The 16368-nt window shown below is 32.0% G+C and overlaps 1 protein-coding gene across 2 annotated transcripts; it reads right to left on the bottom strand.

Moving 5' to 3' along the window:
• Window positions 1-4489: 4489 nt before the first annotated feature.
• Window positions 4490-8076, bottom strand: LOC132049271 (homeobox-leucine zipper protein HOX11-like). Of its 2 annotated transcripts, none has more exons than XM_059440019.1 (4): window positions 7579-8076; window positions 6444-6757; window positions 5540-5619; window positions 4490-5036 (listed from the first exon to the last, which is right to left on the bottom strand). In XM_059440019.1, the coding sequence occupies exons 1-4, from the start codon at window positions 7889-7891 to the stop codon at window positions 4736-4738; spliced, it is 1008 nt and encodes a 335-aa protein (XP_059296002.1). In that variant the 5' UTR covers window positions 7892-8076; the 3' UTR covers window positions 4490-4735. The 2 variants fall into 2 exon arrangements, with proteins under 2 accessions (XP_059296002.1, XP_059296001.1); XM_059440018.1 differs by having other exon boundaries at window positions 6444-6760; window positions 7579-8061.
• Window positions 8077-16368: the final 8292 nt, after the last annotated feature.

Genomic DNA, 16368 nt, shown 5'->3' with positions numbered 1-16368 from the left:
TATTATTGTATGTTGTCAAAGGTGTAAGTGTCCAAACTTTTTTAAGTATAGCATATTTTTAATCCTTTTTCATTAAATTAAAGGGGTTCATACTGATGTTGATTGTGACGCTAATCTTTCGAGGCTTTTGATGAGAGCTTGCGTGTCGTGTCTAAAACCTTGGGAACTAATTATGTATAGAGTACTTTTATACTTTAGTCCCTTTTCTTGTACTTCACATGGGGTATTTCGACTATGAATTTTCACTTCTTGTTTGAGATGGGAATTATATGTTTTCTATGATGTGATGTTAGTGTTCAGCATGTCGTTGAACTATATTGGGTAAGGGGCCGTTTAATTCACACGTTATTTATGCCGTAGTTATAATGCAAAAAACTGTTGACATAGTAATTAGCAGTAGTACGTATACCACTTCTTTTCTAACCCCCATTTTGAAGGATCTATGGTGTTTTCACACTTCTCTTCCGGCGCGACTCGAATTCTGGACCTACTGATCGTGAGTGGAGGTGTTTTACCAACTAAGCGACAGTCAATTGTCACTAATTTATCATTTCATTATAACACTCGTTAATAATTACACCTGAAACATTTTTCTTTTTAATCTGTCCCAAGAATGTCACCTCTCTACATTTGAGACAATTTAAGTTTATGAGATGATTTACAGCCATATAAATATTTAAAATTTGTTTTGAACTACAAAAGTCTTTTTTTTTGGCTAAATTACGTCAAATTAAATGTTGTCGCATAAATTGAGATATAGGGAGTACTAATTATGTCAGTAAAACAAAACAAAGCATGTAGTAGGACTATAGTTGTTGCGTCCAAGTCACGGGTGGTACTAGATGGAGCAAGATACTGACAAGTGATTCAAAAACTCTGAGCTTCCAATTCAAGTTTTTGTATTCTTTCTTGGATCCTACTACTTTTTTCACGCTTTCCACTGGACGGTGCTGAAAAGCTTCACAAATTATGCAAGAGTTGACTGTGAATTGTTAGAAATCTTATGATTTCAAAAGTATTGCTTCACTTTTCAAAATAATTCTTCATATCTAAATAAAGTAAGAGGAAAAGTGCCTTTATTGGAGTAATAATTGCTGAAATTTTCGTCGGTTATCCCTTTTTGGTAATAGTTTAGTAAATGATCTTCCGTGTACTACAATATTTTTTTCACTATTTATGAACTTTTAGATCATGATTTAAAGATCCTTTTTGAGCAAACTGAAAGTTTATGAAAAAATATTAGTTTGTAGGGTAAAATTTTGTAAGTAATAAGTAAACGCTATCTGTAAAGTTGAGAAATATATGAACAAACATTTGATCTAAATCTAACATTATTTGGAAGAGTCATTTTGGTTATATTTGCGCAACTTTTAAAAATAGGAATAAAATTTAAATAAGGGCCTAAAAAGGAACATTTGTGTAAGTCAGCCCAATTATTGAGATAACACGCAAAATGTAAGGCCTCCGAAACTATTCATTGGTGGCCTACATATATGTTGGATCACACCAGGCTGAAGATAATTGATCCAGTATAAGGGTCATTTGCTCTTTTCCTCTGATTTTATGTTGGTGTTTAATACATTTTTTTGCTCCTCACAACAAACAATTTTTTTGCGGACATAAGAACTAATGCCCGCTAGGAATAAATTCGATTTTGAAGAAAATAAATTAAAGACCAGCCTATTTGACGGGAAAAATGTGCAATTCTATGAAACGCTCTCGTTATGTCCATTCTACCGTTACTACAGTATATATATATATATATATATATATATATATATATATATATATATATATATATATATAATTTAGCCCCTAAGAATTAAACTTTAGATACGTGGGTCCAAATTTGAACTGAGTTTGAATGCAATTCAAATTCTGACATGAGGTGAAGTTAGAATTTGGTTGAGCATAGCTCCATATCAAAATGGCTGAAGTTCAAACTCTCCTAAGTTTTTTCCACCATCATATTGGTTTAAATTTTGACTGTGTTCGAAATATGTCCATTCTAAAAGTTTTGAATGTAATAACAAGCAAATTTAGCCCCTAAGAATTAAACTTTAGATACGTGGGTCCAAATTTGAACTGAGTTTGAATGCAATTCAAATTCTGACATGAGGTGAAGTTAGAATTTGGTTGAGCATAGCTTCATATCAAAATGGCTAAAGTTCAAACTCTCCCAAGTTTTTTCCACCATCATATTGGTTTAAATTTACTTGTTCGACATAATACAAAATAAGCTCAAACTTTTACCAAGAAGATGTCTCCGCAAACACGGACAGATGAGAAAGACCTCAATCTGTCTCCACACCTCAAACTTTGGGTATGTCTTGTGCACAAGTAGGCACCTCAACTCTCCACTTTATCGATGTCCAACTTACAGAATGATCATCTAGCCACCTCCAAAGTTTATGTGTCAGGTCAGCATTATTTTTACATATTTAACTTTATACAAGTTGAGGTGCCTACTTGTGCACCCTCAAAGTTGGAGGGCATACTTGCCAGCTGAGGCCAAATTTGATGGTCTGTTTATCTATTATGCCTATAAAAAATTTCACTCTTAACTATTAAACTTATGACTCAATAAGTACCTACACCATTTAAGAGAAAAATCTTTCTTCAAAGCGTTCTTACAATAATAGTATTGACAGTTGCTAGTCAAAATACCTCCATTATTTAGCATGCATTTCATAAACTGTAAGCATCGAATAAACAAAAGACCTACCAATTCAAGCTCACTAAGCACTTCTAAATGCAGAGGCAGTCTGAAGTTGCATAACTAGCTAAATTTTAAATAGTTTCCTAAAAACTGGCTTTGTTGTAAATGATGTCCTTACAAGCGATTTTATCTCTGGTGTCATTTTCGCGTCAAAGTTATATTCGGAAATGAATTTCACCTGAAATAAAAGTTAAATTTTGTAAATGAACCATCCTCAAATTAAATTTTCAGCAAGATGATAATAATAGGAATTGTGTAACCTTCCTTTTTAGCATAGAAAGAAATTGTTTCGTGTTGCATATCAAAAGGAACTGATTGTATTTTTCTACCTCCTCGATAAGTAATGATTTTGCAACCTAATTGGATAAAACTTAAAGCATTTTGAAAGGAACTGCACCAGTTTAAGCATTTTTTGCCTTTTCATATGATTTAGAAACATTTCAGGCAAACATCTAGAAAATATTGCTAAGCAAGATCATCAATGCATATGCTAAATATATAACTCGCCTTGGAATAGAGTTTGGAAGGGAGTGCTTTACTAGTCCCCATTGAAATTTTCGACGCGAAGCCAAATTAGTTGGGCCTCAACGAGTACTGAACAGTGGATCAGAAATTAAATTAAAAGAACGAGGAGGCTGTGTTTTTTTTCTCTCTTTTTAGACATCGTATTATTAACAAAACTTGTCTTTGTGAAGCATCCAGTCTCCATGGTTCTGAAACTTCCAATATGCAGTAGAAAGTTTTGACATGTATATACTGAACATCATTTTGTGTAAAGTAAGAAAGAAAGATATCCATCGGTATCACATGTATTGCTTACAAACTATTAAATATTTACAAAATCAAATTATTAATAGAGTAATTATATATTAATCTCTGTGATAAACGTTGAATTGATAATTTGATAAAAAAATACTTGTAACTAATCTGTTATCACAACTAAATATAATTTTTTTTTTTTACACCGTCAATATAGGAACTTAGATACTTCTACCACATGCCAGACACAACATGCTCCTACTATGTATCATTCTCTTTATTTTGTCTTTTGTGGGGCTAATAAGTGTCCACATTTCCATGATTTCAAACAAGGGCATAAGGTTGATGTCACATTTATGCTGGAAAGCAATATCTTGTGAAGTAGTAATAAATAAATACCGTAAGTAGTTATACGTACTGTACTCTTAATTTATCATTAAAGGCTTAGAGGGGGAAACTCTGCTGATTTATTCTGATCGATATAAATAAATGTTCCCTGTACCTCATAGAGCCATTATTCTGCTTAGCATTTATTTCTCTTCATGAATAGTTTCTGGCATTGGATAAACAATAAATTTATTTAAAAATCTACCTTATTTCCCCAGAAAATGAACAAGATGTTTCAATATACGTCCGTTCAATATATTAGTACTTTTGAATAACTATGCCGTTTTAATGAACTAGTTATCTTAAGCTATTTCAATCTATTTGGTTTAACGACTACATGATCATTTGAGTTCCGCAATCATCATTTGAGAATATTGGGCGGCTAATTTATTAGCTGGAAGAATAGATCTCAAAGCATTTTAACGTCTCCCTAACCCATGTTACATATTATTTGTATTTAAATATACTTTGTTCATCTCAATTCTCATCAACAATATATCTCGAACAAATATTTTTGTTGTATAATGTGTCTTTAAAGTGATCGCGCAACTCATATATGGCAAGTAAAGAATGGCTTAAACATGCACCCATAGCATACTTAATTTGGATTATTCATCAAATAAATTAAGGAAAAATAATTTATATCTTTCTTCTAAAACATCAATTTCGAGCAATAAATATCGTTTTCTTTTGAAACCTCTAAATTCCTCCCAAACTTGTTGCCTAACTATTTCTAAACTCAACACGAAAAAGTATAGTTTATAATAAGGAAAAAAAAAAAAAAAAAAGACAAAGAAATCTTTAGTTTAATCATAAGAAAAATAACAAGCAAAACACCTAAGTCAAAATCCTAGTAAATAAAATGTACACTCATTTTGTCATTAAGCTAATCAACTTATGATTATGAAGCGCCGCCGTACTCGAGGCGGCAGCAGTGGGTGTCGCGGTGGTGGTAGCGGTAGCGGCGGAGCTGGTGGTGGTGGTGGCCACGCGCTCACAAGAAGGACACATAGTGAGAGTGGTAGCAGGAAGTTGCATGTAAAAAGGTTGAGAAGATTTTAAAGCTCTTAATTCTTGAAGCTCTTTCTGCAGCCTCTTATTCTCTTCTGTCAGTGTCTCACAACATTTCTTTAAATACTCACAATCTACCTCTGTCTGCTTCAATTTTGTCCTGCCAGTTTTAAAATATAAAGATCTTATAAGTTGAATAGACATACAGTACCGTAAAAGATTCTTTATACTATCGATATCATTTAATCAGTAATAGTAAGTCACTCATCATTTTTAGTTCTTGATTATTCTGTGTCTCAATTACGTTGATTTGTTTGTCTAACTAGAATGAATTAAAAAAAAATGAAGACTTTTAAAATATATGTTCTAAAACAAGACTTAGACATTTATAAGACTATAAATCATTTATATAGGACATACAATGTAAATTTTATAGTTAAAAGGAAAAATGCATACCATAATCTGGAACAAATGGAGTAATACTTTTCAAATTTATCTACTTATGTAAATTCTTTTTGCGCCGACAGTATATACAACTTAAAGTTTTCAAATAATGAATGGTCCAAATGATCAATTTTTACTACCAGATATATACTCCCAAATCATATTTTTAAGTTTGTCTCATGATCACTTGATAATTGTATGAGACTATCTAAAGCTTACCTTGCCCTTCTGTTTTGGAACCACACTTCCACTTGTCTTGGACGAAGGCTTAACTGCTTTGCTAGAGCGAGCTTCTGTTTCTGCAATTATAATTTTTATATTTTAGAATATCAAGAACAACTTAAAAATAAATTAAGGAATAACAACATCATATAATACCTACTATAACATATTTTGTTTATACTAGTGTACATTTATATGCACTAACAATAACGTACGTAAGAATATGTCACTACTAGCTAGAAAATAATTAACCTATTACATATAGTAGATAATTTGTCTTACTTTGAGTTATTATTCAAATTTTTTTACAACGTTGACCGATAACTATTTTTAGGTAACCTGATCAGAGATAAATTCGAAATTTGAAGTTAATGGGATCTAATGACCACTCGCTTAGCTATAAGATGCTCACTACCCGTTTATGGTATTGGATTCACAATTTATTATGTGTATATCTAATTAGCAAATTTCTCAATATACACAGGGTTGGAGTCAAAGCTACTGACTTTTGCTGAACTCATATCATATACTGCAGAGACGGATCTAGAATTCTAATTCTTTGGCTTCAGGACTTGAGTTTCAAGTTTCAACAACCGAACCCATCACCTTATTTGATTTATGAGTTCATATTTCAATAAAATCAGTGAATTTTACTTTGATAAATCCAGGTCTAGGATTAAAAGCATAGATTAGAATGGACTCATAATTACTACTACTATACTACTAGATTCGCCCCTAATATACTGTGCACCCATTTATGAAGTTGAGAGTACACAAATTCTTTTACCCGAACAGTGCATAGGGTAGTATCTATACTTTAAAAGTCAAGAGTGAAATCAAAATATAATCCCACAACTTTGAAAGATTGCATGAAAATACATGATTATGAGGTTTGACTTACAGGGTTGAGCGTGTTGTGCTCTTTGAAACTTTCTTCAAGAAAAGCAGACTGTTCTTTTGTAAGTCTAAGTTTTTTCCTTGCTGAAGCATCTTCTTCATCACTAGCTCTTGAAGATGAATTATAATTCTCAGAGTGATCTCTCTTCCCATTTAAATTTCCATTTCTGTATATTGGAAAATTCATTTGAAAACTTGATATTTCACTGTTCGGAGATGACAGCGCCGCCCCTTCCTCAGCCTCCTCCGCCACCAACTGCCGCCGGTTCATGTCCAACGCCTTAGCCCCCGGTCCATTTGTTAAACCCGGTTCAGAAGCTACTGTTGAATAGTTCATAATATGGTAGGTTATTAATCAATAACAATAACATATCCAGTGAAATCCCACAAAATGAGATCGAGGAGGATAAAGTGTATGAAGACTTTACGCCTACCTTGGGAGGTAGAAAGACTTAAGTTATTAATCAAAAAGAAGATAATTAACATGCTTGTTGTATTTCCAAAATCACTGTCTAGTGTCTACTATCCCTTAAGAGTCAAACAATCAATTTTTCAAGAAAGTGTTTTACACTCAAACTTTTTCTTTATCTTCCAATAATTGTTCAGACCATTTTCTAATAAAAACAAACACCAATCCGTCAACAAAACCTTAAAGAGATTATTGAAAATCATATTCGATCCAAAAAGGGATCTATCACTCAATTAACATGCTATAAGCACAATATGAAGCAAGAGTATAAGTTCTATCATCTATGTAATGATCTCGTAAAATATTACTCTAATATTTATACAATCAGATAACTCAAAACATAGTTTTCAGGTAATACTAATAATTATAGCAGATTAAACTACAGATGTGTAAAACGTTCATTACACAATATATATGTATACAATTTAAATCCATGGAGCAATAAGATTTCATCTCAAGAAAACAAAGGAAGTTTGTATGATTGATGATTTAAAAGACCTTTCTAGATACAAGTATAGATCCCCCTACCCCCACCACACACACACACAAGAAAAAACGTTTGCTAAAGCACAAGATGGAACAAAAGAATTAAGAAAAATAATGAAAGTTTAAGCTATCAGAGAGAGCACGTATTTATTTATTTATGTCTTGAACAGTTCGAAATACTCACAATTTTGAGAGAGCCAAGGGAAGCGAAGTTGTGAAGAAATGTTGTTAGAAGCTGGAGAATAAGGGAGGAGATCAAGTTGAAGTGATGGATCTGGTGACCCTTTACTTATAATTTCATGATTTCTTGAACGTTTTCTTCTTCCAGCTTCAGCTTCAGTACTACACTTTCTATAATCCATGCAGAACCCTAAATCTTTGCTACTACTATCCATCAGAAGCTTCTGATCATGTAAAGAAGAAGAAGAAGATGATGACTTTTCAAGAAACATAATTGGTTTTGGGGTATCCCCTCCTAAGCTCAAAGCTAACTCCATGATATAAACAAAGTACAAAGAAAACTTTTGGAGGAAAGAAAAAATAGAAGTTTTTGAAATGAGAAATGGGAAATAGTTGAGTTGAAGAAGAAAAGAAAAGAGGACTTAAGGATCAATATATAAGAAGGGCATTGTGCAATCCTTCTTTTGATACTTCAACTAGGTGTACGTACCCATTTTGAAAAGGCATCTTCCGATTATTTTTTTTGTTTTGAAAAAGTAAAATTGACCAACAAAATTAAGAGAGCACGTGAAACGCTATAAATATACAATGGTTTATACTTGTGCACTCTCTAGTACTCTCTGCCGCTCTACGTGAGTGAGAAGGTCTCGATCCTCAAATACAAATTCCTCAAACATATTACTCCCTCCCTACCAAAATACTTGTCATGTTTCACTTTTTGAGAATCAAACTACATTAAGTTTGATCAACATTATAAATATATATTTTCACCATATTGATACGAGATGAATCTTAACTTATAGTACTTTTCATATAATTTTTTTAATATGTATATTGAAATTTCTAAATATCAAATTAATCTAATCCGATTTAGCTCGAAAAATTAGTCAAATTGACTTTCGAGAAGCGAAACATGACAATTAATATGTGAGAGAGTAGGAGTGGATTCGAGATTTGAAGTCTATCAATTTCTACCATAATTTTAAATTAATAAGTAATTAGGTTCAAAATACTTATAGATATTTAGTAGATTTCATAATACACAATTATATTACACATACAATATCCAATCTTGAACCTAATGCCTCTAGTTAAGATCATGAAACGAGTCCTTACCACTCGACCACAACCCTTTTTGGTTATAATATACTATTGTATAAGTTAAATCATTCTCGCTTTTATTGCATGCTCTGACATTTAAATGTTGAAGGCTAACTGGGAATTAGTCGTGAATTGTAATTTATGATTGTGCTGTTTAGTTAATTGGATGGTCAATATTAGTCACTTAATAATAAATTGAGATGATTCGTTTCGTTGGTTGAGTTAAATAATTAGATGCCGATTAAGACCCTGTAATCTTAGTCGTGATAGCTATATATGCCGGTAAATATTAATTATCAGTCATTTACACGTTTTATTTCCCTCTATCCAATTATAAACGGTTTTCTTGCATACATATTTAAAGGTTGTTATCTAACTATATGGACTGCATTGCTTACAAAAATAAGAATACAAAGAAAAGTATGATTTTGATGAGGTCCAGGCTAGTGAACGCATGTGACGTCTAAAATTGAGTCTAAGAAGTCTTTTTAGTAGCCTGTTTGCCTTTAATACTATTCCTAAAATAACCTCCTTCTATCACAAAATATTTATCGCTTTTCACTTTTCAAGGGGCAAACTAATTATTAAGCTGACAAATTAAATATTTATGCCTTCATCATTTGAATTTGAAGAAAATTGTAACTTACAAATGTGTGTGTGTATATATATCACATTTAAACCACATTGATAATGTAAAATAAATATTTGTATTGTTCAATTAGCAATGAGAAACGATTAGATCGACAGCATGACTAGAAAATGAATGGTGAATTTTGAGTTTAAAAAGCGAGAAATGAGGAGTGTAACTAATTAATTATAGTCAGGCGCATTTAATTGTATTTGCTGCTTATACGGCTACCAACATCATAAAAAAAATACTAGCTGATATATGACTTAAAAGCAACAAATAAATGTAATAAGCATAAGCAGTAAATATTAATCACGTTGACTAATATACATTGGGGCCAAAATAGCCATAATGAAAGATGATTAAATGATCAATCATTAAAGGCCAAAACCATCATTGTTATTGCAAATCTCTAAACGTAACATGCAAAGCTGTTCGCCGTTAATTATTTTCGTGATTTAATTGATTTGCTTTTTATTGTGATCGTCTAAATCAAGATTGTGACTTCACATTTAATTATGATTGCCTAAATTATGAACAATAACAGACATCATTGGAGGCTAAATACATGTCAAAACAGTAAAAATCAGAAAGAAAAGAATGATTTTCTTTGGAGCTCTTACAAAACGAAATGTGAAACTTTCAGTCTCGTTTACCTTATTCACGCATTTACGTAATATTTAAGCTGGATCTGGACAAAAGTTTTTTTTTTTTTTTTTTTTTATTTTTATTTTTAACTGTGATATTTAAACAAAAACAATTATGGAAAATACAATGTGTTATGGTTAATTTAGAATTATACTTAAAATATCTAGGAATAATTTTTCCCCCTTCAACTGAGGTCATCGAAAGATCTCGCAGACCGACCAAAATACGAAAGTCGTGATCTTTCAGAAAACAAGCTCATATTCAAAGAATGCATAACCGTATGAATAAGCTTACACTAATCTGTCAATTTAGAACCCAAAATTGAGATTTCCTTGAGAAGTATCGGGAAGGATTTGGAATAGAATTTGGGGGTAAGGGTGGGGGAGGGGCAGTGGCGGGGCCACCCTGATTCAAAGAATGTAACTGATACCCTTTCGTTCAATAGGTTATATATACAGTATATGTTTTTACTTACTTTATATAAAAAATCTCCTTAGTGAAAAATATTGACTCCGTGGTAGGAGAATTTAAAATATTTTGTTATAGAGGGAATAATAAATCATATCTTGTGTAGTTGTGTTAGCAAAGAAAAATGATTTAATTCTATTTTTTCTTTTCTTATTAAGGATTCAATGCATGTATTAAGGCGTGAAAATCAATGAAATTAGCTAACATATTGGAAGAAAGAGGGATGAACGGAGCGTGTCAACATTTAAAAAGTTAATTAAAAGTTTGGTCGGATTTAACACGGAATGAAGACCATAATTTGCCCCATAAATTGACCTCTCTCCGCGACCATATGTTTCATCCAGCAGACAAACAGACCACGTCTTGCTAATAAAAAAATGGAAAAAATAATTGAAACAGTAATTAAACGTTCTAGAAGTACTAAACAACTCCAATTACTGAAAAGTTACCATGACTCAAATGATTAAAGAAACTAATTTAGATGTCTTTTGGAATGAATCCAATGCATGATCATGCATGTTGTAACAATTAACTAACAGTATATGTGAAGGACACATACTCTATTGTATATTTATTTAGTATAAGAATTGAAAACGTACAAACAGTACTATACATTTACTGATGTATGTTAATGTGTCTTTAACCTCAGAATTAGGTGTCGATAAGTACATTAAACTATTCATGTGCATGGTTAAGAGTTCTCACATTGCAAGTATAACAACACAATTATTAGGGACAGTGTGAGCGTTACATTCGGGGCTCTCAATGTCAGAAGCAAGAGAAATCATATCCCTCGCTTTCTCTTCTCTCCCCATACATCGGCACACCAGGGAAATATGGGGACGTAAAAGAGAGTTCTATTGACTTGTTATGACCTAGAATAATAAACTTATGAACTTTGTCTTCCTTCACCGACTAGAAACAAGACTTTCATCTAAGTTTAATTCATATAACTTGTAAATATCAAATGTGAATAAATTCCCACTTTCACGCTTACGGTTGATAGATAGGGGGGTAAAAAGTACAACTGAAAAAAATAAGTGGTCCATATAACACTATGGGCGAAATTTTCATTGGATTTTAATTCAGAAACGAGAAAATGTGGGAGGGTTTAAAGAAGGGGGGTGGTGGTCCACAAAACGCATGGGGTAGGCTGATTGATTATTTGTTACCTATAATTTGAAAAACAGATACACATGGACAGGAATATAGGTCGGGTTTGTCATGCTTTTGGGATCCTTGCAATTATCGAACTCATGCAGCCTTTAATGATAACAATCATAAGTTTCACATTTAAATGGAACCATATATATGTGCAATATATATAGATGGAATTATTGGAAAGGAAGTAGGGAGGGATAAAATCATAAATGTGACATGCGATAGCCATCCCAACTAGAGTAAAAACTTATATCCATCAAGTATATACAAATCAATTAACATATCCAAGTAATCCAACTATCATTTGACTATAGTTAACTAATACTCCCTCCGTTTCAATTTTTTCATTTATAAACCCATTTTAGTTAATACCGACATTTAAGAAAGAGGGAAAACTTTTAAACTTGTGGTTCAAAAATAAGGCTTTGAAAATTTGTGTGGTGTAAATCATTCATAAAGTGAATTTTGTTTCCAAATTAGAAAAGAGCTCATTCATTTTGTGCCATGACTAAAAATAGGTCAAAAAATTGAAAACGAGAGGAGTATATATTTTTACTTAGCTTCATCCAATCATTTTAATTAAGGTAAGTGAATCTGTTAAGTATTTAATCCCCCTCTGCTCAGTGACGGGGGTAGGATTTTCACCAAAAATGTTCATAATCTACTATATTTATAAAAATAATTTTGACGTTGATATATAATGTGATTTTCCAACGAAGAAGGTTGGGGTCAGAGGTGGAACCAAAATTTTGATTTTCCAACTAAATTAATATAGTTTGTAGATATTTTATGAATTTTCAAGATAAATACATGATTTTGATCAAAGTTATTGGGTTTGACCGAATCCGTAACCAACACACCAGCTCCGCTCCTATTTCTCATGAATCTAGTTCCACCACTCTAGCTCCGCCGTTGACCACGTATCCCTTTCTCGTACCACAAGAAAAAAAAAAAAAAAAAAGGAAACTAAAAACAATTATGATATCCTAAATTGGGCAGAACACAATATGTTACTCGGATCCTTCGAATGGTTGTTGTATATTCATATGGGATTCTCCAAAAAATATCTTATTTTTCATGGAGAGTTCAATATGAGTGTGACGGTATTATTTTTTAAGAATCCAAGCAAGATAGGTCCAATTGCTTAGATGAACACATACATTGATTCGACCTAAGTTATAGTTTTATTCTAATTCAATATATTACTGTGTTTTAAACAGTCAAGATATAGTAATGGTACTGAATCGAGTTGAGCTGGTTAAACTCGATAAAACTTCAGTATTGCAAGTAACGAACTTCATTATTTGCAGTATTTTCTATTGTAAGATCATAGAACAGAATCCTGCCAAACTAAGCGCTAGCTGAATTGCTCCACCGTCAGATTTCTGGCCGCAATTTAAGCAAAAGTGCAAAGTTAGCTAATGAAATTTAAATGATTTTCATTAGAGGTTTTCCCCCCTACAAGAGGGCAAAAAACTAGGGAGGCGCCTTCAATTCCTTTATTCCAATTTGCTGTGTCTTAATAATTCTACGGAAAAGGCTCAAATGTGCCATCGAACTATCGGAAATGACTTATTTATGCCATTGAATTATCCAAAATGATCATTTATGTCACTCGTCAATAGTTTAGCTCATTTATACCATCGCCCATTACCAAAATGACTCATCCACGCTATTTTTCATTAACACCGGTTTCTACAATACCAGATATGACACGTGGCATCCAGCTAGATTATGGTTGTGGGTGGGTAGGGTGTATAGGTCGGATGTTTTATTAATTTGGGATTTAAAATTGGGCTGATTTAATTAAACGACGTAGACCTCTAATTGGAGGCCACGTGTCATATATGGTATTAAAACTGTTGTTAATGAAAAATGGCATGGATGAGTCATTTTGTTAACCCGCGATGACATAAATGAGTCAAACTATTGATGAGTGGCATAAATGAGCCATTTTCGATAGTTCGATAGCATATTTGAGCCTTTTCCGATAATTCTATCAATTGCTACTTTATTAGCTTGAAGTGAATAAATTTTCATAAAAAGAAAAAAAAAAGGGTAGATAAAGCCTAAGGGAAAAAATTATTTTAGTATAGTATGAAATGCTAACAAGTTGTGTTACATTGAGGATTTCACACATACTCTCTCCATTCCAAAATGAATGAATTTTTGGGGTAAAGTTAATTAATGACATTAATTAAAGGGTAATTTGTCAATATTACCCTTTTACTTTCCCCAAACTTTTCTTAAAATAAGAGATAGACAATGTTGGGAGTTTAACAAACCATTAGAGAGGAGGGTAATTTTGGAAAAGATAATTAATACTCCCTCCGTCGTCCCATAATAAGTGTCACTTTAGGATACCAATGCATATATTGACTAGTTTTTTCCATCTTTGTCCTTGGACAAAAAATGACAAGTTTCTTTAATCAAGGCCAAAAGTTGGATTCACAATGTCAAATTTTTGGTTTCACGTGAAAATGAAAGTTTTGGCCTATGGAAGATAGGATTAGTAAGAGGCAAAAGAAGTAGTAGTACTCTAAATGATGATGGTTGGATTCCCAATATCAAAAGACGAACTACTTATGCATGCTCTAATCATCAAGAGGAATTTTTTTTTTTTTTACATAAGGGTAATTTGGTAACTTTACACTTCATCATTGATTTCTTAATATGTGTTTTTGGTTAAGGTGACACTTATTATGGGACGGAGGGATTACATATTTAGACTTTGTAAATCATAGAAAAAGTGTTAGAAATTCATTTATTTTGGAATGGAATAATTTGTTAGGCATATAATTAGAAAATTAGAATTAATGATTAATACCTAAGATCAAATATAATTTGAGAAAAATACTCGAACATAGAAAGTAAAATGTATTGAGATTGATTAATCATATAATAATAATCTTAGCGTGTTACATTTGAATGAAATGTCTAGAGGTCAAAAAGGGGGAAGAAAATGCACTAATAGAGAGAGCAATCATGAGAGATACTCATGATTAGTGAAATCTTTTCCTCAATGATTTTCAATGTGGTAATTCAAAACCAAAAACCAAAAAATAAAAAATGTCAATACGGAAATTAGATGTGGAAGGGCATGTCACGTGAGTGACGCATGCAATAATTAGGCAAAGAAATATTTACACCCAAGAGTGGGAGAGATGACATACATAACAAGGGGTAGAAATAATTATGTACTGAAATATTTAAGATGTGGTCCACTGAAAGTTGTGATGGGGATAGTTGCATCATCCACGGCAGACAAATTCCTTACCAGCAATCATTTGTATACTACTTCGTTGGTTAAAAAAGTGTATCCATTTAATCTTTATTTTTTAATTTAAAAAGAGTATTCACTTATTAAATTAAAAAATAATTAATTTTATTTTTTTCAGATTTGTCCTTATTAAATATTAATTGACCAAATTCACATACCTATTTAATTAGGGGTAATTTAGCCAAATTACCTATTTTTATATAGGAGTTAGTATTTTCTTAAGGGGTGTGCATATAGCTAAGTGGACACTCTTTTTGAGCCAGAGGGAGTACTTCTTCACTCTCTATCACCGACGATTGTGGTGAAATGAATAGGATTTCTTCAATCTTAATTAGAGGTTTTAAGTTTGAGTCTTTAGTATAAAAATCATCATAGGAAGTATTTCCTCTTTAATGAATCTTATACAACACAAATCAAGGCTAATTAAAATTCTAATTTATACGAATATCAAACACCGGATAAAAGACAAAAAGAATCATTTACTGTCTTGCCACCCAACGCATTATCTAATACCGTCCGCTACTGGGCAACCTACCCAAAAATAGAAGAACAAGATGGAGAAGAACTGTTGGGAATAAAATCAAAACATGTGAAGTAATTTCTGATATTAATTTTTTAGTTTTTAGATTGATATATTTCAATTCATAAAAAAAAAAAAAAAATGAAAGTTAAAACCTTTTCGATAAATGATCTCTTATGGTCACTTACAAACTGGACAGAACAAAATGATATTTTCAGATTTTTTATGTGTAAAAATGAAGATCTCTCGTAAAAAGGACATAAACCTAAACACAAATTGTAAAGGCTACAAACTCACTTTTTCCCTGTCTCAAGCTTTAACATCAATTAATTTTTCTCGTTTAAATTAAAAGGACATAACTCTTTTGACCAAAAAAAAAATTATGAGCGAAATGATTTTGCACCATATGATCAACAACTTATTAAGTAGATATTTAGTTAGGGAAGGATTAGATTGATCTTTATTGGATTATTGAGGCAAAACAAAAGAAAGTAAATAAGCCTTAAGGGTAAACAGACAAAATCTAAACAACTTTATTTGAATCATTTAACTAAGAGGAAAATAAGGTTAGCATAATTGTCAACATTATTGTTAAGATAGGTGATAAAGTAATTGATTAATGTAATTATAATCAGAAACAATAGCCCTTGAAGACTTTAAACAATTCGAAAAAAGTTATGCTTTTATGCTTACTAGAGAAAAGACAACTACCTCTTTTTAACGAATAGAAGAAGGATCTTGTATTTTCTTTGAGAGACAGTATGATTAGTTACTTGTCATGCTCTTCTAATTCCCTTATCTAATCATTATGAGATTTATCATCATCAAGATTATCATCACATGCCTAGTTGCCCCTCTCATATCTCACTTTATGAACTTGGGATGCTGTTTATATGCTGCCAAATGAAGAGACAAGAGGCCTTAAAAAAATTGCTGTACATGTACAAGCATTATCTGTGCTTTGTTTCTCATTTGATATCTGGTGGAG

Source organism: Lycium ferocissimum, chromosome 3 (assembly GCF_029784015.1).
Source record: "Lycium ferocissimum isolate CSIRO_LF1 chromosome 3, AGI_CSIRO_Lferr_CH_V1, whole genome shotgun sequence".
Lineage (NCBI taxonomy): Eukaryota > Viridiplantae > Streptophyta > Magnoliopsida > Solanales > Solanaceae > Lycium > Lycium ferocissimum.
The sequence above is the reverse complement of the archived record's forward strand: the minus strand, read 5'-3'. Positions and strand labels throughout refer to the sequence as shown.

What these genes read in the sequence shown, in the direction of transcription:
- LOC132049271 (XM_059440018.1), bottom strand. Translation starts at nt 7,891, where the DNA reads ATGGAGTTAGCTTTGAGCTTAGGAGGGGATACCCCAAAACCAATTATG. An exon ending in CCCTTGGCTCTCTCAAAATT is followed by an intron (nt 6,761 to 7,578) that starts GTGAGTATTTCG and finishes ACTATTCAACAG; the next exon opens with TAGCTTCTGAACCGGGTTTA. An exon ending in AGCACAACACGCTCAACCCT is followed by an intron (nt 5,620 to 6,443) that starts GTAAGTCAAACC and finishes TTATAATTGCAG; the next exon opens with AAACAGAAGCTCGCTCTAGC.